Source organism: Canis lupus, chromosome 25 (genome assembly GCF_011100685.1).
Source record: "Canis lupus familiaris isolate Mischka breed German Shepherd chromosome 25, alternate assembly UU_Cfam_GSD_1.0, whole genome shotgun sequence".
In the NCBI taxonomy this organism is placed as follows: domain Eukaryota; kingdom Metazoa; phylum Chordata; class Mammalia; order Carnivora; family Canidae; genus Canis; species Canis lupus.
The window spans coordinates 47,076,345-47,098,910 of record NC_049246.1 but is presented as its reverse complement, the minus strand read 5'-3'; the positions used below and the strand labels follow the sequence as shown (position 1 = coordinate 47,098,910).

The 22,566-nt window shown below is 50.6% G+C and overlaps 1 protein-coding gene across 16 annotated transcripts in view; it reads right to left on the bottom strand.

Annotated features, from left to right (window-relative positions):
- The window catches only part of AGAP1 (ArfGAP with GTPase domain, ankyrin repeat and PH domain 1), a 532,124-nt gene that overhangs the window by 164,757 nt on the left and 344,801 nt on the right, over nucleotides 1–22,566 (bottom strand). For 11 of the 16 annotated variants that reach the window (XM_038574273.1, XM_038574268.1, XM_038574269.1 and 8 more), the window contains 2 exons: nucleotides 21,550–21,718; nucleotides 1,739–1,897 (listed from right to left, as the gene is read on the bottom strand). In XM_038574273.1, coding sequence (XP_038430201.1) covers nucleotides 1,739–1,897; nucleotides 21,550–21,718 — 328 coding nt within the window. The remainder of the gene's footprint in view (nucleotides 1–1,738; nucleotides 1,898–21,549; nucleotides 21,719–22,566) is intronic. The other 5 variants (XM_038574276.1, XM_038574283.1, XM_038574281.1 and 2 more) reach the window with 1 other exon arrangement.

Genomic DNA, 22,566 nt, shown 5'->3' with positions numbered 1-22,566 from the left:
TTGTACTCAGGAGCCTGGGATCAAGCTCTGAGCTGAGATCAAGTGCCAGATGCTTAACCAACTGAGCCACCCAGGTGCCCCTATAAGTAAAGGGGGGCAAAGATCGGAGGTGATGGTCTCTCTCTGGAACTTGCTCTTTTATCCCCCTTCTCCCCAAATAGAACTCCCACAGCACCTCAGGAGCAGAACTCAAACGCTGTCACTCAGGCCGTGCTGGGGGCTCCTCAACGCAGAGGAGGAAAGTTCTAGAAGGTCCCTGCTGGACAAGGCAGGGCCAAGGGGGGTGTGCCTAGCAGGCTCTGGAAACCCCTCTGCAGAAAGGCAGCGATGGAGTAAACCCAGCGGGCTAGTGATACCGACCGAAAACATCACCTCCATTCAAAGCATCTGATGATGCGGTAATTAGGTGAACTGCTTGCTCCTCCTAAGAAAACCAAGTCGCTGTGAGGACAGCAGCAGACACTGAGCTACAGAGGCCTCGGGCCAGGTGCTGGGCTCACACCTAAACCCCACGAGGGAGGGAAGCACGCCCGTTCCTCAGATGAGACAGGCTCGTGGAGGGAGGATGGTGGCGATGCTCTGAGAACAGGCCGTGTGATGGGAAGTCCCTTCCGGGGCAGGGGACGGCGGTGAGCACTCAGACGTCACAATTCCAAGGGACCAAACTCCAGGTGCTTCGTCTTCGGTGAGTCCGACCCCCTCCCCTGGGGTTCTCAGGGCATCACAGACATCTGCTGCCTCCCACGTGTCTTCCCCTGGGTGAGGAAGGAGCACCGGGCCGCGCCACAAGCTCTCCCAGACCCACGCTGCTCCTCAGACTCCGTTTCTCCTCCGCACCTTAGTCTGGAGATGTCCGTACTGAGAGCCTTCACTTGGCAGGTCTGCCAGAGGGAGGCGAGTAACTAGAAATAAGGATTATGTTTACCCAAAGCAAACGTCCTGCTGTAGCAGCTGGTAGGTCTATAGGGAAGACCTGATGCTGAATCTTTTAATTAGAACAAATTATGCTAAAATTACTTTAAAACCCTGCCTGATGGATGACATACAACAGTGGGAATTCCGTTAAATACCGGTGAACAGGCCATAGACAAGATGCCACAGGCAAAGCTGCAAAGCCAGCGCAGCCTCGAAAGTCCGTAATTCATGATTCCACACAAACATCAAGACAGCTCCCGACGTCCACACTCATCTCCCAAAAAGCTGCCCACACTCACCGAAAAAAAATAAAAATAAAAATAAAAAAAATAAAGAGGTGGGTGGCAGGGGAACTCTCCAAAATGTAGAGGGTACATCAGGAATTTGGGGAAAATAAGGAGCATGAATGATGTGTTTTCCTTTCATGAAAAAACACACATACCCCAAGCCCTGGCGATGTGAAGTGTGCAGCGGTGGTGGAAGCGTGGCCCGGGTCCCACAGGAAAGCGTGACCCCAACGTGGGTTCTGCATTATTGCTCGCCTCCTGTCACGGGACCGTGGGAAAGCCACTCTGCCCCGTGTGCAGCCTCACTCCCCAAATCTGACAGGCCACCTGCTCCTCCCTGACCAACAGGAACACGTGGGACGGTGTGCGTGAGACCTCGGTCAAGGACCAAATGCTCCTGCACGGATCAAAGGGGACACGCGCACCGCTCACGCGGCCGCCCCACGGGGCCTGCACTCGGGGCGCCGCACCCGGCCCCTGGCTCACACCGAGGACCGTGGGGGGCCGCGGGTCCGTGGGGCTGCGCCCTCTCTTACCACTGCTGATGGCCGAGTTTGCAATGACCGTAGCCTCACTCCACTGGTCGGCACTGGAGACTGAGTAGGAGCGCTGCTGCATGCCATCCGGCCGGCCGCTGAAGGAGCCCAGGCTGACGCCGCTCGCCATCTGAGACCCAGACGCACTAGTGACATTCCCTAGGAATAAACAAGTCAGGTGAACACCACCTCGGACTGCAGACCCCAGAAGCCAGCACGACTTAGTCTAGAGGCCCAAGTGCTTGCACACGGTGGGTCGTAGCACCGGGAGCAGCTGGCGTCCTGCCCCAGTGGAAGATGGAAGATCCGGGAGGACAGACACGGTGCAGCAGATCTCCGGGGGCCTGGAAGCGCACTGCCAAGGGCCCTAACCGCACAACACGATCCTGAACGAAGACGGCCACGCAACGCCGCCTCTGGGTGGAGCAGAGGTGAAGACCAAGACCCACTTCTGGGAGAAGCCGCGGACCCGCAGGCCGGCGAGACGGACCCTACAGGGGCCCCCGCCGTGCCAACGTACCAACGGAAGTGACGATGACCACGGATGGCAGCCAGCTGCCTGGTGCCCGAGACGACGTTCACGGTGAAGCTATAGTTTACGATCAGCGCGGATCAAAGCTGCGAGACGGGACATCGGAGGAAACGCAGGCTTAACCCAGGTACGTGTACCCTTACCCCCAAGGAGGCCAAGCAGGGCGACACAGCCGAAGCCACGCGCGACCACACGGGGCGGCGAAGGACGGAGATACGGTCCGAAGCTCAACATCGGAATGAACGATTTTCGTCTCACGCCAATTTCAGACCTAAAAGCATGGATCCAGCGCCCGTCTGAAGCCCGGCCCGTCATACCTTGTGCAAGTGAATTGATTTGTTGGATGCGGATCTTCAGAGATACCAGGTTGGTTTGGTTTTGAACTCTCCTCTGATTATTTTAGTTTGGAACCAATTAAGTTCTAAACTGTTTTAATAGAAGGCTTTCCTAGCACAAGGTTTTACGTGCAGAGACGGGATCCGCGGCTTCCGCATCTGACCAATTACCAGAATTATCCATGGAGCTTTTTAAAAATAGAGGCTTCAAAATATTTGTATTTTGATTCCGAAGGCCTGGGGCGGAGTGGGGGCGCGGCGCTTAAGAGAATACACACTTTCCACGTCACTGTGGTGGTCCTGGGGGGCCGCCAGAGGTAGGGAGCAGGACTCCGCTACGAATAACCCACCTGACCGTGTCCCGTGGAGCACGGGCAGGTCACAAACTCACCTACTGAAATGTGTATGTGAGCGATGCAACAAACAAGCGGCCAATGGAGATGAGTGATTTTGCTTCAAAAAATATATTTCTATTTTAACAAATGCTACCGATTTTTTCTTTTCTTTTTTTTTTTAATGCTACCGATTTTATGCTGTTACTTGACCCGGGCACACTTCGAATGTCATGAGCAGCTCTTTCTAGGGAGGCCTATCCGATTCCAGAAAAAAAGCCAGAAGAGTGACACCTCGGGAACTATAGAGTAGGAGGAGGACACAGATCCTCCTAAGAGTGGTTCTCAGATCAACGGCAGCAGCATCGCCCGAGAGCATGTTAGGGATGCAGACCCCCAGGCCCCACTCGCCTTCACCCCTGCTTTTCCAGAAGATGCTCAGGTAACGTGCGTGCACGTGAAATTCTGAGTGCACCTGCCAAAGCTCAGACACCAGAGAGGACTACGAACATGGAACAGCAGCTATGACTGGAGCTCTTCACCACCCCGGACTCCTGATGGCAAACATGCCTGAGGGAAGCACGCAGGACTGCAGGTCAGGAGCCTGGGTCTTGGCTCCTCTGTCTACAGCTGCAGCGTCTTGAGCCAGTTTAACCATCTCCCTCCTAGGACCGAGGTGCTGATATTCGGGCACGCTCAGGCCCTAAAATCCTGGAAGCACACATGGCCTGAATGACAGAGCTGGCTGGCATTCCCAGAGCCCCCCGGAGGCCTGGGAGGACGGCCGGGCATCTGGCAGTAAGGGACACAGCTCAGGCTCCTCGGGGACCCTCTATGTTTAGGGCATCCTAAAGCTGTTTCCTGGATGGGCTTCTCCTCCGCCAGGCCCCTATTACAACAGGGGCTCAGACCACTGCAGGGCAGCATCTGGGGAGCGGATGAGTGCTCCCACCGGGAAGCTCAGTGTGGGTCCCCCCTGCAGCCTGTGTCCGTACCTGTGTCTTCCTGCTGCCTTCCTGCCACATACTTCCTCTGTCCTGCTCTCCTGGGGGGGTGCCCACTGGGGCTGCAGCCGCGGGCTTCTCGTCGGGCTCCACCATGGGCAGCAGGTGTGTGAGAGGGGCGTGAAATGGGTTGTGTGTTCCCAGGCTCCCTCCATGAGCAGTTACCTGGGGCTGGCTGTCCCCGGGGCTGGCTGGGAGACCCCTCCCCTTGCCCCACGGGGCCCACGCTGGACTCTGTGCCACTTCTGCTCGCCCTGGGGCTCACATCCCCTGACCCTGGGCCCGCCCTTCCCGGTGCAGATCCTGATCTCACACACCTACACTCAGAGCCACGCTGGGGGCCAGGCTCCCCTCCTCCGGAGCCCCAAAGCCACTTGTACTTTCATCACATGAATTCTCAGCACACAAGGGCTTCGGGGCCTTGCTAATATTTTTATGGTAGCAGAAAAGAGAAAGATGGAAAAAGGTCAGAGAGAACGAGAAGATCCACAGAAGTTGTGACCCCACTGCCGAGCCAGCCCGCGGGCACACCTGCCGTTTGGCAAAAACATCAAGGAGATCATTCATGTCCTCCTTTCGTGCCCAACCCCACCTGTGACAAGTCACCATCAAGTGGGCTCTGTCCACAAAAGCTCATCTTACACCAGCTCTAGGTACACAGGCCAAAAGCACCTGAAGATCCCAAGACACCCTCACTGTCTCTGCCTTTGGGCCGATGATGACAGGACGACACGACGACACTTGAGCCCGCTGCGCAGCTTCCCTTTGAGCGTGGCTCCCGGAGGACGACCAGCCTAAAAACCTCCTGATACACTTCCTTGAGAAAAGGCAGAGGGAAGTTGCCAAGTGCACCTGTCCCCGACTACGTGAGGCACAATCCCAGGGGCACCCACAAGCACACGGCACAGCCACGTCGGTCTGAACTCGGACTGGAGCGTGTGCAACGTTCTAATGGAGGTTACCGGACAAAGCGCTCATCTTAGGTGGACAAACTCTCCATCTCCAGGACAAACAGCCACTGTGGAAAGAGAGTAGGTTCCCTGAAACGTTCACACTGAAGCAAATCTACGTGCCGGTGGTGGTCATGGGTCTGCAGCTGGTCCCCTGGTTCTTAAACTTCTAGCTCTGGGTCAAAGGAAATTTTAAGCACAAGTTCAATATATAAAGCTGCTGGGGGAGCAGGTCTGGGGTTTGGCTCCTGAGGGGATCCCCCAGCTGGGCCGTGTGGCGTGAAGAACCTCCTGGCCAGACTGTGTGCTCCTGGTGTCGGACGTGGAACTAGTGCAAGACCCAAAACAGCGGTGAGGGCTTCTTCGGAGAGCCGAGCCTGAGGGCCGTCCAGCGTGTGAGGCTCTCCTCATCCCAACCACGCTCAACCCCCACCCGTGGACTCACGATAAACTATATGACTGAGCTCTGGCCACGTGAATGTGTGTATATGGACACACGGTCCCAAAAATAAAATTTTAAAAAAGATCCGTAGACTTGCGGCCTGGAGTCTGGGTTGCGCTCAGAGATGCCTTTCTGCTTAGTAGTCAATGGTCTCTCTTTTAAGGTAGAATTTGGGAGATGTCTTCCTAAAAATCTGTGGTTTCTGGCATCATTTGAAAAATAGGAGTATCTGGCAGCAGTGGGCATGTGTCTGCATGCTCTGCATCGGCGGTGCGGCAGCCAGGGCACAGGCCCGCCTGTCTGCCCGGGGCCTGACCTTTGCTAACTGCGGGTTACAAAATCTTTCAAAAATATGCATAAGAAGAACTTCGTTTCAGAAGTAAAACGTATCTGGTTTTCTCGCAGGAGAACAAATCTCGCTTTAGTATATATTCTATTTTGACGTCAGTTATGACTCTCCTAAATATAAGAGATCAGTAAGAGATCCACTAACTGCAGCGTAACAAAATAAAGTTATGAAGGGCAAAAAAATCCTGTTTTTGCCCTAAAACAGATAGCTCCAGGATCCACACAAATAGGCACTTGCCTTGAAATGTAAACACACGAAGACGCAGGCTTTAGCTCTGAGGCAAACCAGTGGTCCACGGATGCGGCCACGGCCCCGTGAAAGCAGTCTCACTGGCGGGCGGTGGCCCGTGGAGCATCTCGCTCCGAGTGAGAGCCGTCCCGGCCCAGTGGTCACACTCGGGGGCATTTCTACTTGCTCTGAGTGAATCCATTAGTCAAAGAAACCAACAGCCCCCCAAATGTTTCACGAATATCTTAAATAATGATATAGATTTAAAATCTAAATACGGTATTTTATGTCAATCTCGGATGCTTATTTTTCAACACACACACACGGCGCCCAACAAGGCTAATGCACAACTGCATTTCTGTTCCTGAATAGATGTCACTAACTGTCACCGGTCAGGCAAGGCCCCTGCTTTGTAGACTGTATATGTACGCGTCCAGCAGCATTTGGCCTACGTGTTACCACACGGCGTCGTTCTCACTGCTTTTTTCTTTTTTATAGATTTTATTTATTTTTTTGAAAGAGAGAGAATGAGCAGGGGGAAGGGCAGAGGGAGAGGGAAAAGCAGACTCCTTACTGAGCTGGGAGCCCCACGCGGGACTCGAGGGGACCCTCGAGATCGTGACCCCGAGATCATGACCTGAGTCGAATGCAGACGCTTCACTGACTGACCACCCCAGGCACCCCTAACTGCTTCTGCAAATACCTCTGAAGCAGGTAAGGAAGAGGCTAACCTTAAAGTCACTTTATTTCCTCTCCAGGTACTCTAGGGCCGTGTCTGCCAATGAACGGCAATTCATTTCACATTAACAAGTTATTAATTAAGGCTGTGGATCCGGGGTTCACGTCTGGGAAAGAAGCCCACGACTCGATCTGGCTTTCTGGCTGCCAGGGATCAGAAGGCCAAGACCAGCTGAGATACAGGGTGGTGGGGGGTGGAGGGGGTGGCCGGGGGTGTTGAACACCGGGGGCCGTGCCCGGACAGCGGGGTGAAGGGCTCCGGCAGGTGCCCACCTGAACACATGTGCGTCCTGCGGAATTTCATTCGTGTGGCTGAGAAACAAGATAGCACACCGAGGTCTAGCAGCCTGGGGGAGAACGCAGCACACGGGCGGAAACCACTTTCTTTGTAGGCATGCCCGTCTCCTAGAGAAGAGATTCCAAAAGCTGGATCGAAGGTCCTCTCTCTCGGGGATGAGGAGGAAAGTCTAAGACTTGATCCCACCTCATTAAGCTCTACGCCGGGGTCAACAGACAGGAGGGAAACTGATGGGACACCCCTCGACCCCCACCCCCCACCCACTGTGGGGCCTGAGGACCAGAGCCGCAACCCCCCGGAGGGTGGGGAGAGGGGAACCTTCTGTTCTTTCCTGCCCTTCCTCCTCCTCCTCCCCACCTCCCACTCCCTGTGCCCCTACCGGAATCCCCACCGCACCCTATTGCATCTAGGCTGCTCCTCGGATCTTGTGTTTCTTCATGTCGTGTGGCCCAAGCAACGCCACCAGCACCCTTTTGTTCCGGATGGCCTTTTTAGGGATGTCTGTATGGTAAATAGGCTTGGATGATAGAGAGAAAGCTCTTCCTCCACAGGAGGGCAGATCTGTTTACGGTCGCCTTCCGTGGCGCTGGTCAGGTAGGCTTGTGTGCGTTCCATCAGAGAAGACTGAGGTTCCCTAAACTCGGGTTCCTTCTCTGTGATGCAACCCACTGTGCACTGGTGTTCCCTGGCCCTTGGTGGAACAGGTGCATGACAAGGGTGACACTCTGGCCACTGTACTACAGCTGTGATAACCTCCCATGAGTCCTGAAACCAGGACTCCCGTCATCTAGGACACCAGCAGGCTGGCCCGTTACCTTGCTAGCAGGTGCCTGCCGCCTCCTCTAACCCTGACCTCCTGGGCCACCCAGTCTCCCCACACTGAACCCCTGGGCACAGGGACGGAAACCAGAGTCTGTGCCCTGCAGGGAGCTACCGGGAGGTGCAGAAGGTTTCGGACAAGCCCACGTGTGGCCAAAACACAAGGCTGAGGACACAAGAGCCATGAGAAGGTACGAGGGGCAGGAGAGAACCCCTGGAAGGTTCAGGACAGACTTCACGGAACACCGCAGATTTCTTTCAGATTTTGGACACGGAGGCCCCTCCCTCCAGAACAGTATGGAAAGAGGAGTCTCACGCCGTCCCAGGACAACCCAAACCCTCTTCTGACTGACTCTCCTGACTGTTTACTCAATGGTCCAACAGGAGTCTCTCTCTCTCTCTCTCTTTCTCTCTCTCTTTCACCAGCGCCAGAAAGCCCGGGCCAGGATGCAAACAGCAGCATTCCTCGCTGCGGCCCCAGACCAGAAACGGCTGGATGTCTGTCGACCACGGGCGCCCCGTGGGATGTCCTCACGGTGGAATCCCACACACCAGGAAGGACGGGTAAATGCCGACGTGGCCACAACAGGAGGGACTTCACAGACCGGGTGCGCAGAAAGACCAAGCCAGGCACCACCCGCTGTGAGCTCACCCAATGGTTCACACCCAACAGGAGTGAGAAATCTGATGGTGAGCACCTTCATGGGGGGGTGTGCACGTGCGTGTGCATGTGTGTGTGTGTGTGTGTGCGCGCGGGCAGCAGGGACAGGGGCAGGGGGTGCCACGGGGCCTTCTGGGCTGGCGGCCACCTGCTGCTTCCTGACCGGAGTACTGGCCACCTGTATACGAGAGTTGTATACAACTTATCCCACCCACCCACCCACCAAAAAAGCTAAAAAGGAGGCCATGTGAATAGCTCGTGAATACAGAGGCCCAGTTCAGCAAGTAGGAGAGACGGAGGTGAGTGGGGCGAGGGCACAGGTGCACCAGCATTAAGTCTCAAAGAGGGACCCAGCCCTCTGTGCCTTGAGATGCAGCTTCCATGGGGGGTGGGTGGGGGGCAGGAAAAAACCTCTTTGCGATCTGTCTCCAAATCTCTTCCCCGGATAGTATCTGCATTACCAGGAAACACATGGGGGACTACCTGGCCCGTTCTGAACTCAGAAAGAGTGTTTCCTCAAATACCCCGACTCCGACTCCGGATCAGCTGGCTGCCCGCCTTGATTAGCGGGGGGCAGCGGCATTACCATGCTAATCCACGGAGTCCCAGCGCCATCTCCTTGATATGGATATGTGTGTGCTTACGGCCGCCCTGATTAGCGCCAGCTTCCATGTGTCAAAAGCGCCAGATTCTTCCCAAGGAATAATTTTAGCTTTACTTATGCCCCTAAAGTGTAAGAGTTGATTTGAAAAGGTACTTACCTCCACCATATGCTATTTTTCTTAAAACAATTTGCATTTCAAAGTGACTATGGCATTTATATCTGAATGAATATCAGTATGTTGCCTGAACTGATCTCAAACGAGCATGAAAAAGATGCTGGTTTTCTATTGAACGCGAATGTTTTCATCCACCAAATGACATCAAAGACCGAGTTCCCGCTTTTAAGCTATAGGCTTATTACATAAAAAATAGCTTGCTCTGGTTTTTAAAAACATACTCTGAAATAAGGCTTTTCAAAGCATTCAAGTAAAGATTCGTCAACAATCCTTTCTTTTAAAATACGAAATTTCGCTCACTGCCCGCTCCGTTTTGGTTCATCATCACAAACAGAGCTCGGCCTTCTCAAAGACTCGGAGTAGAAAAGGAATAGTTGGCATTTGGACGACTGGTTAAGTAGCTTAAAAAGGAGCAGCAGCGCTTGGCAATGGGTGACAGACCGAAGTTTCCTGTGACTCGCGCGAGGCGGGCGCAACCCAGAGGGTTTACGAGGACAGCACAGACGTTGGTTTCCGTTGAGCAATCTTACACCTTTTTAAAAAACAAATCGTAATTCCCACACAGGGTTGGTAGGAGCTCCCCCTGCCCCCAGGGGGAACCTCCAGGGGAGGCCTCCCCCTTAGAAACCCACGGAGACCACTCTTGGGGGTCGATCCTCATTCCTCCGGGGCCTCCGATGTTAGAGAAGTTTGGGGCGCGAGGCGGCCTCACAACCTCCCGGAGCACAGCCCCCCGCTGAGCACGCAAAGGGAGGCCGGTCTGCTGGAATCAGAGAGGGGCGACGGAGGCTACTCTAACGGCCACACCACTTCAAAATAGGCCTTCGCCATCTGTTCGTCCTCTAATTATAAACCCAAAAAGAATATAATTCACAACACTACCATAAAAAGTGAGATAGGGATGATTTAAGTGCCCATGAGCAGGGCCGTTCGCCGCACTATTTGCATTGGAAATCTGCCCTCCTTTTTGGCAACCAGGACTTCAGGCTAAGAGGATTTTTTCCAAGGACACATTCGGTATCTTAAAGATGTAGGCGTCCGGGATTCTGCGCTGGGGTAAAATGACACTTGTTTCGTTATCGAGTGCTTTCAACACACCCACTATGGAGGCAGGGATCGCAGGCTTCTCAGACGGCGACGGATCCCTTTGTTGTGACAGGTCTTCCACACGTGCTTACCAGGGAAGAGAGAGGACGTATGGAGTCCAGACCCGGCGCTAACAGAGGATGCGATCGCTACTACACACAACAGCGTGGCCATGCTCAGAACTACAGTCCCAGAACCAGTTTCCTCTTATTTCCTAAAATGCAGAAATAGATCACTTTGTTCAGATTTCTCCCTGTTCTGATTATGATGCCAAGGGTGGGGGGGGGGGGAGAGGAGGAAAAACAATGAATCTTTTTTTTTTTTTTTTTGTGGTACAAATGTCTTTAAAACTTACCTTGCACGAAGGATGTAAATTAGAAATCTTCCCAAAATCTCAAGTAACAGATCAACTCGTTATTGGACGTGAGCGTCAATTTTTCTTAGCGATGGCCACAGAAATGACGTGATTTTTATATTACACGTCTTTCTTATGACTTCCTAACCATCTTCACACTTATTCCATAATCTTCATGATCATTTTACATGCACAACATCTCACTGATTTAATGCAGACCATATTTTATACTGCTATTTTCTTACCTTTGGATAGTTTCGTTTCCAATTCCTCATCAGTGTAAACAACACTGCAGAGGACATCTTCTATTTAGACTTTTCCTTAGGATAAAAATCCCAGGAGCGTCATTCCCGAGTCAAACAGCATTAGCATCTTTCTGACTTGTGATGTTGGTCGCTGATTTTTCTCAGGCCGTTGGCCGAAAGAAGATGGAACCGGGCATCTTGAAAACAATTCAGTTCATGGTTTATAAAATGGATGGAACACTAATGATGATGACAATAATACGCCCCATGTGGCTGATTGATATAAACATCAAATTGTATAAAGCGCTTTGTAAACCGCAAAGCCTTTGTGGGTATTAGCTGTTATTAATTTCACCAAGGGTGAGTTTTCCTTTGCTCTACAGTTTGTTTTCTAATAAAAGCTTAAGATGGTGATACTGCTAATTTTGTTGGCCTTTAAAATCTCCAAGGTCTGACTGTCTCCCTTATGTTTTTCTCGTGATGAGGTCTCGTGTGCCCCCTGTGCACGTCTGCATTGTGGCAGTCATGGTGATGATGCACGCTCTCGAAGGTTTCCTGAGCACCTACTGCACCGACCAGTAGGCTAGCGCTGGGACGATGTGAGGACACTCCTACCACTCCAGGTCTTCCAAAATACCCAATGTGTTACGACCAGTTCTGCCCAAACTGTCAGAGGCACAATTTATAAAAGGAAAGAAGGAAATGAAATCATGAGCTTGGGACATGGTGCCAGCGGTGGATGAATGGTGTAACCAGATGGCGAGGAAAGGATGGCGAGCCGGGGAACCCGTGGGCCGGCTCACACCCTGCTGCCGGGCTGCTGCTGCTGCATCCTGAGGATGGATGTTATTTGGTATTTGGGACAATTCAAGATGAAAATAGTAAGCACGTCAGAAGGTGGGCTTTCACTGAAGTGATTATATTTAGAGATCAGTCTAAATATTTATTCCGAAGACAGAGTCTGTTTCCCAGTTACTGTGAAAACAATGCCTGCTCTCTGCATCTTGGCCACTTCCACCTGCTTCAGGAACACTTGCTACTGCAGACTCAGAGGCGCTTCCTCACCCAGGGCGTTCACCGAGCTTGTGTGGCCACGACCCGCTACGTATGCGGGTCACACAGACGAGCGTTATGCGCAATGCTCGATAATGAGGTACATTACACGAAAAGGAAAATAAAACGAAGGGTTTTCTTTAAAGCCACAAAATATGATTACAACGCTCACGTAGTAACGTCGTGTACAACACAGAGCCCGAGGCGTCCACAGCTTGGTCCACTATACTCGCAACAACTACAACCAACGTGGTTTCTTCCTTTGCTATGGACGACATGATACACACAATAGGTGTTTTGCCCAAAATCCATCTTGAGAGCAAGGTTTCTCTGGCTGTCAGCACATTTACTATCCCTTCAGGGAGGAGACCGCCGTGGTCATGGGGGCCTACGCTAAGAAGAGCTCACTTCTCTCTCTCTGTTCTGGGCCCATGAGGTCAACTCTTACAGAGAAACTACAGTCGTGGTGTGGACGTGGGCTGCTTGACTGTGGTCAGGATGGGCCTGGCTTTCACCACTCACCAGGAATATTCCAGAAAGACAAGTGTTCTCTATACTAACAGTAACTACCAAACGCTGGGCCACAAGGTTCAGACACGCAAATGCCAGGGCTACTCTGAAAATTCTCTGCCAGCGTGGGGACGGGAATGCAGCAAGGAGGCCAATCGTGGGCTTGACTCTAGCACACAACGGCTTTCTCGAGCCCCAGGCCAGCACTCAGCCACCCTCCTGAGGGCCGAGGTCCTTCTCAGGGCCTGTCTCTGCTCTAGCTCTTCCTGTGCCGACCACTTGCTGGTCCTGAAAGCATCATGAGAACGGCTGAAACACTGCTCTTCACTGAGCACACGTTTCTGAAAGGGGGCAAAGAGTTTCTAATGCAACTTTTATTTCCTTATGGGGATATGTGTCCCCATGGCGATGGACAGTGCAGGGTCCCTAGTGTTTTTAACTGAAATCATCAATGGGGCACCTGGGTGGCTCAGTCGGTGAGGCATCTGCCTTTGGCTCAGGTCATGATCTCGGAGTCCTGGGTTCGAGTCCCGCATCGGCATCGGGCTCCCTGCTTGGCGGGGAGCCTGCTTCTCTCTCTCCCTCGGCCTGTCCCCCTGCTCGTGCTCTCTCTCCGACAAATAAATACAATCTTTAAAATAAAATAAGCTGAGATCATCCGGATCAAGGTGTTTTTTTGCCAGTCCTTACAGAAAAGAACACTGCCCCTTAGAGTTCTGGTAACTGAAGGAGGTTTCCTTAAACTGGAGAGTGTGCTTCTGTCTGACGCCTGAACTACCCCCCAGGGGTCCTGCCCACACGGTGCTACGTCACAGGAAAGCGAAGAGCACTTCCCCTCAGTGGTTTCCCTTCCACGTCACTTGGTGGGCGACGCTCAGCAGTAATGACTTAATGATAAAATAACCGTGAGGTCACGAAACCAGGAAGACAAGTTAACGGTCTACACCTCAAAGAGCTCGCGGTTTCATGACGGAAGCGACGGAATGGACACTTGCCTACACGTCAGCGGGACAAACGTATCCACGCGGAAAGAGCGGGCAGCAAGGATGCGCTTCTCACAAAAGCTGAAGGTGCTGAAACTCCTCTAAAGAACCGTAACTTTGGGGCCTCCTGGTTTCAGACGCAGCCAACGATCTGACGTCTGGGTCCGAGCAAACCCCCCGCCCCCAAACAATGGGTTGCGAAATAGCCACCCGACGGCCCCGGTGAAGCCCGGTCCCCGGAAGCTGATGAGCACGGGATACGGGGTTCTGGCTTGTCTCTGAGCAAACCCATCCTCTTCCAGCCAGGCTTCCATTCGCGAGCGTCCGACCGGGCGGCGGCACCCAACGTACGAACCGGAGGCTTGACGTCGCGAACCAGGTCCCGAGTGCGCGACGGGAAGGGGTGACCGAGGCAGAAAGGCGCCCCCTCCTCCCCGGGGGGTCCCCGCCACGGGGCCCACGACCCGGGAGACGCACGTGAGCCCCACGCCTCGCCCCGGCGCCCGGCCCAGGCCCAGGCCCAGGCCCGGCGGCCTCCCCGCGCTCTCCAGACCATTTGAAACTAAACAAAGAAAAACTTTGTTTCTAGGAGACAACAGCGGATCCGGGTTGGATGTCGCCGCTATTTATTTATTTATTTTTTAATAGCTATTACCACTGTAACAGCAGCTTAGCGGCTCGGCGTCTGCAGTGTGAGCAGTTTTGATAAACAGCCTCTGCGGGCCACACAACGGGGATAATGTATCCTTAAGTACCGCCAATGAGCTGCCATTCTGCACAGCCAATTACTTCTGTGCGTCTGTCACTCAAAGGAAAAATGGCTGAGCCCATTAGATCAAACCTTTGTCACTGTTCCTAATGCACTCTTAGGCCTCATTAATCTCCGGGAGCAGCAACAGAGCCGTCGGTGTCTCATTGCCCCCCCCCGAACAGGCCCACGTGAAGCCTCTCATCTCTCCCCCAAGTGCACGGCGTTAATCAAGCTCTCCTTATTACCCCAGTCCCTGTCACGGCGGAGAGCGCGCTCCCTCTTAAATGCTCTCATTATGACCCATCTTTAGAGCCGGCTAAGTGGAAAAAAAGAGAGAGGGAGAGAGGGAGAAAGAGGACGGGAGAGAAAGAGGAGAGGAAAAAGCAAGTCCGATCACATTAATATTCATGACAATAATTAGTATTCTAGGTCACTGAATATTCATGCTATTAGTTTGGTTTTTTATGGGTTTGCTGGATGTCCTGATTACTGAAGTGTGGAGGCAAACAGCATGGTTGAGACTTTAGATGTCGACGGCGGTTCAATACTCCAAACACATCGAGATCCCCGCCCCCCACCCCCCTGGAAAATCAGCCTCAACCCTCCCGGCGGCTTTAATATTTTGAAACCGCTGGGGGCCCGGAGCGGAGGGAGGGAGAGGGGGGCGCGGGCGAGGTTTCCCGCTACAAAGGCCCACGCGTCGCTCTGCTTGGGATAAAAACACCGTCACCGGGCCAAATGCCCAACAAAGGCACACTCGCGGGGCAGGGAGGTATCGGGCATCTCGGAACAGAATGTGGCAGTTTGGGAATAGAGATGGGGGTGGGAGGGGGGGCACGGAACGGGAGCCCCGTGCCCACGGACACCCCGGGAAGTCCTGCAGAGCATCTCTGCCCGCCGCTCCCAGCATCGCAGAGGGAATGCTGTTGGGGGGGGGGGATGTGCACGGGCTTATTGTGTCCAACCCACGATGGCTGCACACGGGCGACAGAAACAACAGTGCCTGGCATTAAACAAATCTATGCAAAATTTCTGTCCGTTCTGAAGCTCCTGCTTCCTTCTGTTCACCAGTGACAAGCACCACGATAACCATGGGGCCCCACAGTGTCCTGGAGACTCGCCCTGGGCCACACCCCCAAGAGCCACGGCAGGTGCATCTTCCCACCGTAACGGTGAGGAAGTGGATGTTCACAGGGACACCCGCACGAGGTCCTAGGACGGGCAAGGTGGGATGCAATGTGGGGTTTCTGCCTCCCAAGGCCCTACTGTGGATCATCACTGTTTTCCTGTTGTCTACCTAAACGTCAGAGTAACGTTCAGACCTGACACGACTCTGTTCCATCGCACGTGGATACAATTCTATCCAACCAGCTTGGCTAAAAACTCACATCAGAAGATATTTTTGGCCACGTGACTGCCTTCCCTGGAAGTATGCCTGAAGTCCCCATCGGGCGGATTCTCCAAAAGGTGGCTTCTGGTGAGGATGGCGACGTAGGTTCCAAGCCGCAGTGGTGGGAACGGCAGATACTGGACATCCTGAGCGAGCGGACTTGGAAGAGAGAGACGTGATGGGGAAAGGGGATTTGAGCAGACCTCAATAAATGTCTTCTGGAGTCTTATTCTTCCTCTTTTTTGCTGGAGTAGATGCTTAAGCAAATTTTTCAAAAAGTCATTTGTTTCTGTATCCTTGTACGTCATTTAAAAAAAATTTTTTTTTTCTACTTTCACACAGTATTGATGGTTTGGCCCCACATTGACGTCTAGGTTCAAAATGACTTGTCCTTAGAAAGGAATTCTTCCATTGTCTCTTAGCCTGTGGTGTTTGCTCTGAGAAGCCCACAGGCTGGAAGGGTTCCCTGCCCGAAGGTAAGCACCCAGGTCTCCTCCGATCTGGGACGCATCCTGGGATTCCGTGTTTACGGAGCCTCCTCTCCCTTCCAACTTGACATGGACTCTTCCGATGGGAGGCACCATGTCCTTCATCGCCTCCAGCAGGCTTGCTTCTGTCACATGTACGGTCACCAACAGCACCCTGGGCCATGTTCTTCAGAGCATTTAATCTATCTACTGAATCTTTAAATTTCTAAAAAAAAATTTTTCTTTTATAAATTTTTTTGGACTCTTTCTCCACAGGATTTTCATATAACCTTTAGTTTGTTTCACTTTATGAACACAATAATTAATCTCTTCAGTTTTCCTCCTTCCCCAAATATCACTCTCCTTCTTCTAGGATCAGTTGTCCTTTTGTTTATCTTGGTTCCTCTCATTTTCCCCGTTGGTTACCACAAACGCCTTGGTTGCATATCCATGAACGAGAGCCGGCGGGTCCATGGGGCTCTCCTTGCTGCCTTTGGGTAGATGCAAAGCCCATGTTGACTGGTAGGTTCAACGGTGCAGGGCTCGTGGGCAGACTGGTGCGCCTCAGTTATGTCCCTCATGGTCCTCACCATTTACTTATGTCTCTCTGTGATGGTACCTAAGCTGCTCCCTTCTCTCTCAGCAACAGCATCCACATTAGATTGGAGGTGGGGACGCCAATGGCCGGCTCTTCCTCAATGCGTCCCTCAGCCCACCCTGCCCGATTACACAGCTGCCCGATGGAGTGTGGGCCACCCCACCTTCCCTGTGGCTCTTCTGCTCCACTTAACCTGTGATCCCCCAAGGGAGACCCGGGCTCAGTTATCAGTACACAAAGCAGCTACTTCGACATGTTTTTCCTCCTTTTCCCCCCAAGCACAGGGCAAAATTTGACATCAAGATCATCACACTTCCAGCATTTCAATGTATGAAATGGAGTCAACATTCTGAGTTTGGGGAAGCACCTCCCAGTACTGGGAAGAACAGAACCCTCCCCCCCCAACCAGTGATTTTCTATCCAGTTGCCCCCACTTTGTCCCTTGAACATCGATCACCAACTCCAATGGTCTTATCTGTTTATCTTCTGACCCCTCCGCCCCCTCCAGAGTGCAAGGCTCCTGAAGGGAGGACCCTGTATGGCCCCTGAAACTCCAGAGCACTAATTGGGGCTGAGCAAACATACTGCCGACCCAGTAATGATGGTACATGAACGATACAGGAAGCAAAGCAGTAGGTATCCAAATCATGAAACTGGTTGGTTCGCTAAAAGTCAACGCTAAAAGTCAACACTGACACACAATTAGGCACTGTAATCTTTGAAATGTGAGATGCATTATGATCATATACTGGAAAATCAAGAGAAACATCTGAATTAATATCCCCACTGACAAGAGTTTAGTACGATGGCTGGACACACAAAAAAAATAAAAATTATGAGCTTTCTTATTTCTTGCAAAGCAGATGTGATAATAACCCTCTTCTTCCCTTACCCCCTCCGGAAAAGATTAGCCTCCCATTTCATCAAAAATTATAAACTAACAGAATGGATCAACATGATACATCTAAACGAAGAAAAGTGCCAAAATTTTACAGAGGGGTATATATTAGGTTTGAATAAATTGGGCAAGACTTGTGTTCCAGGACAAGAAACTCAATACAGTAAAGATGTCAGTTCCTCCACAGTTAACTGATAGATTAAAAGCAATGCCAATTAGTCACAATGAGATTATTTTTCAGAGGAAGGAGATTTCAAGTTACTCTGAAGTTTACTGGAAAAAATAACTGAGTGGCAACAGCCAAGAACAATGATAAAATGAGACAGTAATATCATTACCAGATATAAAGTGAATCATAGATCTAAGACACTGTGGTAAATTCATAATGGTAGTAACACAACGTGGAGACAGTAGGTCAACTGAATAGATTCTCAAGCCCAGCAACAGTGATTTTGATTAAATGAGTTAGTTGTACAATAAAGGTGACACACACAGTCATAGTAAACAATTCAACAGAGAAAGGACAATTAGTTACCTATTTGAAAAAGGAGTTTAATTAGATTTCCTACTGTGTATAATTGACCCAAACAAATTAAAGGTAGATTAAAGGCTAAGTATTTTTAAGAAAGAAACAACAATAAAATTGTAAGACTCAGAAATACGTATATATGAGCTGTGATCTGTTTTCAGGATTATTAAAGGCTTTCTAGTCACAGAATTAAAAGACTGATGATGTCATTATATGTATATATTCTTGGTCAAGTATTAAAAAGGGACAAACCTCCATATGTAAATAAGACCATAAAATTTAAAAAGAAAATAATAAACTGGGGAAATAACTGCAGAACACATTATAAAGTGTTTATATCTTTAACATATAAAGAGTTCTTACGTATCAATAAGAAAAAGACAAGCCTGGTACAAAAATGGGAAAAGACACATCTAAACAATTGCAATGTAAGAAATACCTGTGATCAATAAGCACGAGATGGTCGGTCTTAGTACTAACTGAGGAAATTCAAGTAAACAAAGCCTGAGATATTTTTATTGCTTGTCGGATTAGTACAGATTCCAAAAATGATAACAGCAATGCTAGCAAGTGTGTGGGGGTAAAACGGGTACTCACTTTAGAGATGGAAGGTTATTTGTATAACAACTTTTCTAGAAATCAATTTGGAAATGCATATCAAGAATCTTCTAAGTGCTTATATCCACTGAGTCGCTTTGCTTATGGACATTTATTCTAGGACAGTAACAAGTGTTATGCACAAGGATTTAGGAACATGCACGTATCACACCTATGTAAATGAGAGAGTTACTAGAAGGGAAGGCACAAAACAGTGACCTGGTCCAGTAACTGAGATAAAAAAAACAAGTAAAAAGGAAAAGCATAAAAAGAAACAATCTCCACATCGACTTGGGCCTCCAGAACAAAACAGCAGAATTGAAATGAGCTGAGAAAAAAAGACGCGGTTAAGTAGCACGTGAAATTCTTTGGCAAACAGTGCAAAATATAGCTAAAATAATACCTATTTTTAGGTAAAAGTCCACGACTTAAAGCAACATCAATTTACTTCAAGCTAAATTCACTGTGTTGGAACTCTTCCCGTGAGAGGGCACCCACGGACAAGGGAATGGGCGGCCACCCACCCCTGACGTCACCTGCACGCTGAGACAAGGGTGCCATGTCCCTGGCACTGTGCTCCTGAGGACGTCATACCCCCACTTCCACGTCCCTACTTGTGACCTGAAAGGGGGAAAATCAAGCAGGCTCCCGTTAAGAGGAATTAACTTGGCTGATGGTTGGAAGAATGTACTGTCATGAGCTGTGTGAGCATGGAAAGGGATCCCGGCACGGCCCCAACTCTCCCATCCCCCCAATGCAAGGGCATTAAAGAGAAAGTAGTGGGTGCTGAGACACTCCTTCTCCTTAAGCCGAGGCCCAGGACATGAGCTGTCCCATGCACAGGATGAGGTTACACAGCATTTTCTATTTTCTGTTTACCAAACATTACATTTTCCTTAGGAAAACAAGGAGCAGCTCAGCAGCCAAGATTAAAAAACCCAAACAGCAAACATAACATGTCCAAAACTTCCTCATATCCCTGAGGCGCTTCTTCCCTCATCCTAGTACAGGGCAAATTCTCGTCCTTTTTTACACCCAGCACAGGCACCGCCCAAGCCCTGAGCCTGCCCTACCTCCGAGGGTAGAGCGGACACGTGGCCCGGCCCCTGGGCCTTCAGGCCCCCTGTGCACTCCCCTACCGTAGCCTGCTGTAGGGCACTGCATTTACTTGTCTGCTGTCTTTCCTCCCCACCAGAGGGTGAGATTCTCGAGAGTAGAGATGATGTCTTCATCTTCTGTGTCCCCAGAGCCCAGGACCATGCCTGGCATACATCAGAAATGCCACAAATGTTTGTTGACTTGAATAAATAAATAAATGGATGGATTTGACATGGTGGGTTAGAAGGGAAAGTGGAAAATAAGTTAGTTTTAAGGTGTCTCCCTTGTGTGTAGGTTCTGGAGATGAGGGACTCCATTCCACAGCATACACAGCTCCTGGCACAGAACAGGTGCTCAATAGATACTTCTTGAATAAATTAATAAATACAAAGTAATGAAGACATTAGCTTTTCATTCAATACAGAACTTCACCCCCAACCACCCCCCCTCCCGTCCCCGCCCCTGGGCCTTGGACACTCCTTTGCTCTCTTACCCCAGAGTTAGCACACCATCCTGAAAAGGGAGATTTCATGTATGCCTTAGAAGGAAGGTCAGCAGGTCCTAAGAGACCTTATCACCATTCAGGAATGAACTGATAGCTCCTGTAGCAGAAAGCCCAGTCTTCTTTTGATTTCTAACAACAGCTCATGTTTGCATCGTACTTTATGAGTTTCCGAAAACTTTTTTATGTGTTATCTTACCTGTCATCACATCTCTGTCACATACGCAGGCCAGGCAAGATGCACCTAATATGGCAGTAAAGCTTGGCTAAGTTGGTTGTTCAACGCCACTTGGAATCATGAAGTAGACCCCAACGGACCCCAGTTCTGGCCCCTTTCTACTACCCTGCTTTCACCAACCAGTGCCGCGTATGCCACAGGACTGTGGGGTCAGCACCATCCATCCCCCTTTAAAAGCACCTGACATCTCAGAAGGGAAAAATGCAGCATGTTTAAGAAGCAAAGACCTATGCCAGAAGGTACCACAGGACAGTAATTTATTTTGTGAAGACTGGATGTAGGTCAGAGAGAAGAAAGGGACTTTCTGCTGGAGATAACAAATCCGTGTGTTGAAGGGTGTTAGAAGGGGGACTCAGGCCTGTTCTCTGATAAGTAATCACTGGACGGTCAAAGCCAGAGGGCAACCATTTGCAAAGACTCCTTCACAAAAATGAACCGTGACATTTTGAGTGGCCTGCAATTGCACACAAATGCCAGGGATTTCAAAACACATCTAGGTTTGAGAAAGCATTTTCTCTGATCCTGAATTCCTGAATTAAAGAGCAAATTCTCTTTTCAAAACAGAGTAAAGAAAATTAAAGTCGTGTACAACATAAAACCAAGAGAATTTAAAGTTTAAGTCCACTGGTTTCGTTTAAATCTTGCTCCAAATAGCTCTTCCGGTTTTAAACACTTGGTCACTACAAATACGTGTTAATCCTTGACACTTTCACAATTCATTTACGTAGTTTTAGAAGGCTCTTAAATCCTCAATCACATGTCAGACTCTCCTTCCTTCCGACTACACACCTCTGGGAAGACCTCATGGTCTGGTTTGTGCAATCGTGACTCAAAATGGCGCCACGTGCTGGCTGGTGGTCACGGAACCACAGGCGTAGGGGAAATGACCACCCACAGAAGAGACACCATTTCTAAACCTGAACGTACAATGTTAATGGCTCAAACCTCACTTCACCTCCAAGGCTCCGCACTGTCCTGCCGTGACCAGCGGCATCTACCGCTGCTGTCACACTGGATTCTTGCGCGCGTCTGCCGTGAGCTTACCTGAATTTGGTGAGATGTGTAAACTGCTCATGTCCTTGGACAGGCCGTTGGTTTTAGGGCTGGAGATGGGCGCGCAGGCTGACGTGGCTCGGGGTGGCCTCTTCCCTGGGACTTTCACAGTGGTTCTCAGAAGATCAATCTCTTTACCATGAACATTCTGCATGTAGTCCTGTTCAAAATGTTAAACATCCAAGAGAGATTAAAAAGGAGACCTCATACAATCTAGGACACAAGGTTCTATCAGACGCCACGAGTTGTAATCCTATGACCTTTCCACTGTGGCGAGCACTTTAAAAATAACGAGGTTTTGATCTGTCTAGTATGGTGGCATCATCATTACGCTGAAACCACAGCCTCCGTGTCCTGAACTAACCCAGACCCTGGAAATGCAAGGAGACGCAGAGAATGCTTCCATCGGGGGGATGAGAAACCAGCTGGAGAAAATAAGTGTCCGTATGAAATCGTATTTTTTAAACTGCTGCTTATTACATAGCACACTAGGACCCCAGGCTCTTCCTCCAAGTTTCAGGTAAAATTCCAGGCAGTAGGAAACCGTTTTGTAACAACTGCTCTGTCTCAGCAGACGGCAACATCACCAGGCACCTAGAGGAGAATGAAGCTGTCTGGTGGGAGCTCAGGTGGAAACTAACTATAAGGTCAAGCATTTCACTAAGGATCAGGAAGTGCCCAAGGAGTTGGCGGTGTGGTGTTGAGCAACCACGGAGCTCATGGAAGGATGTGTAGTAGCTGGATGCTGAAAAAGAAGACTTGGAGTGCTTGGTTCTCAAGCATCGTGTTTCTCTGAGTGGTTTACTAAACCCGGAAAAAGTGTCTTGCTGTTCTCCTCGTTCGGCGGTGAATGACTAGCAGGTGACAGGGAACCACAGGGAACCGCAGCCTAGGCTGACAGTGATGGTCTGTGTGGAGGTCACCTGACGTTTCCATGTGGAATAAAATTTCATCTAAGAGTTGGATGCTGAGCGGGAGAACAGAAGCCAGGGGGAGGGGCCTACTGCT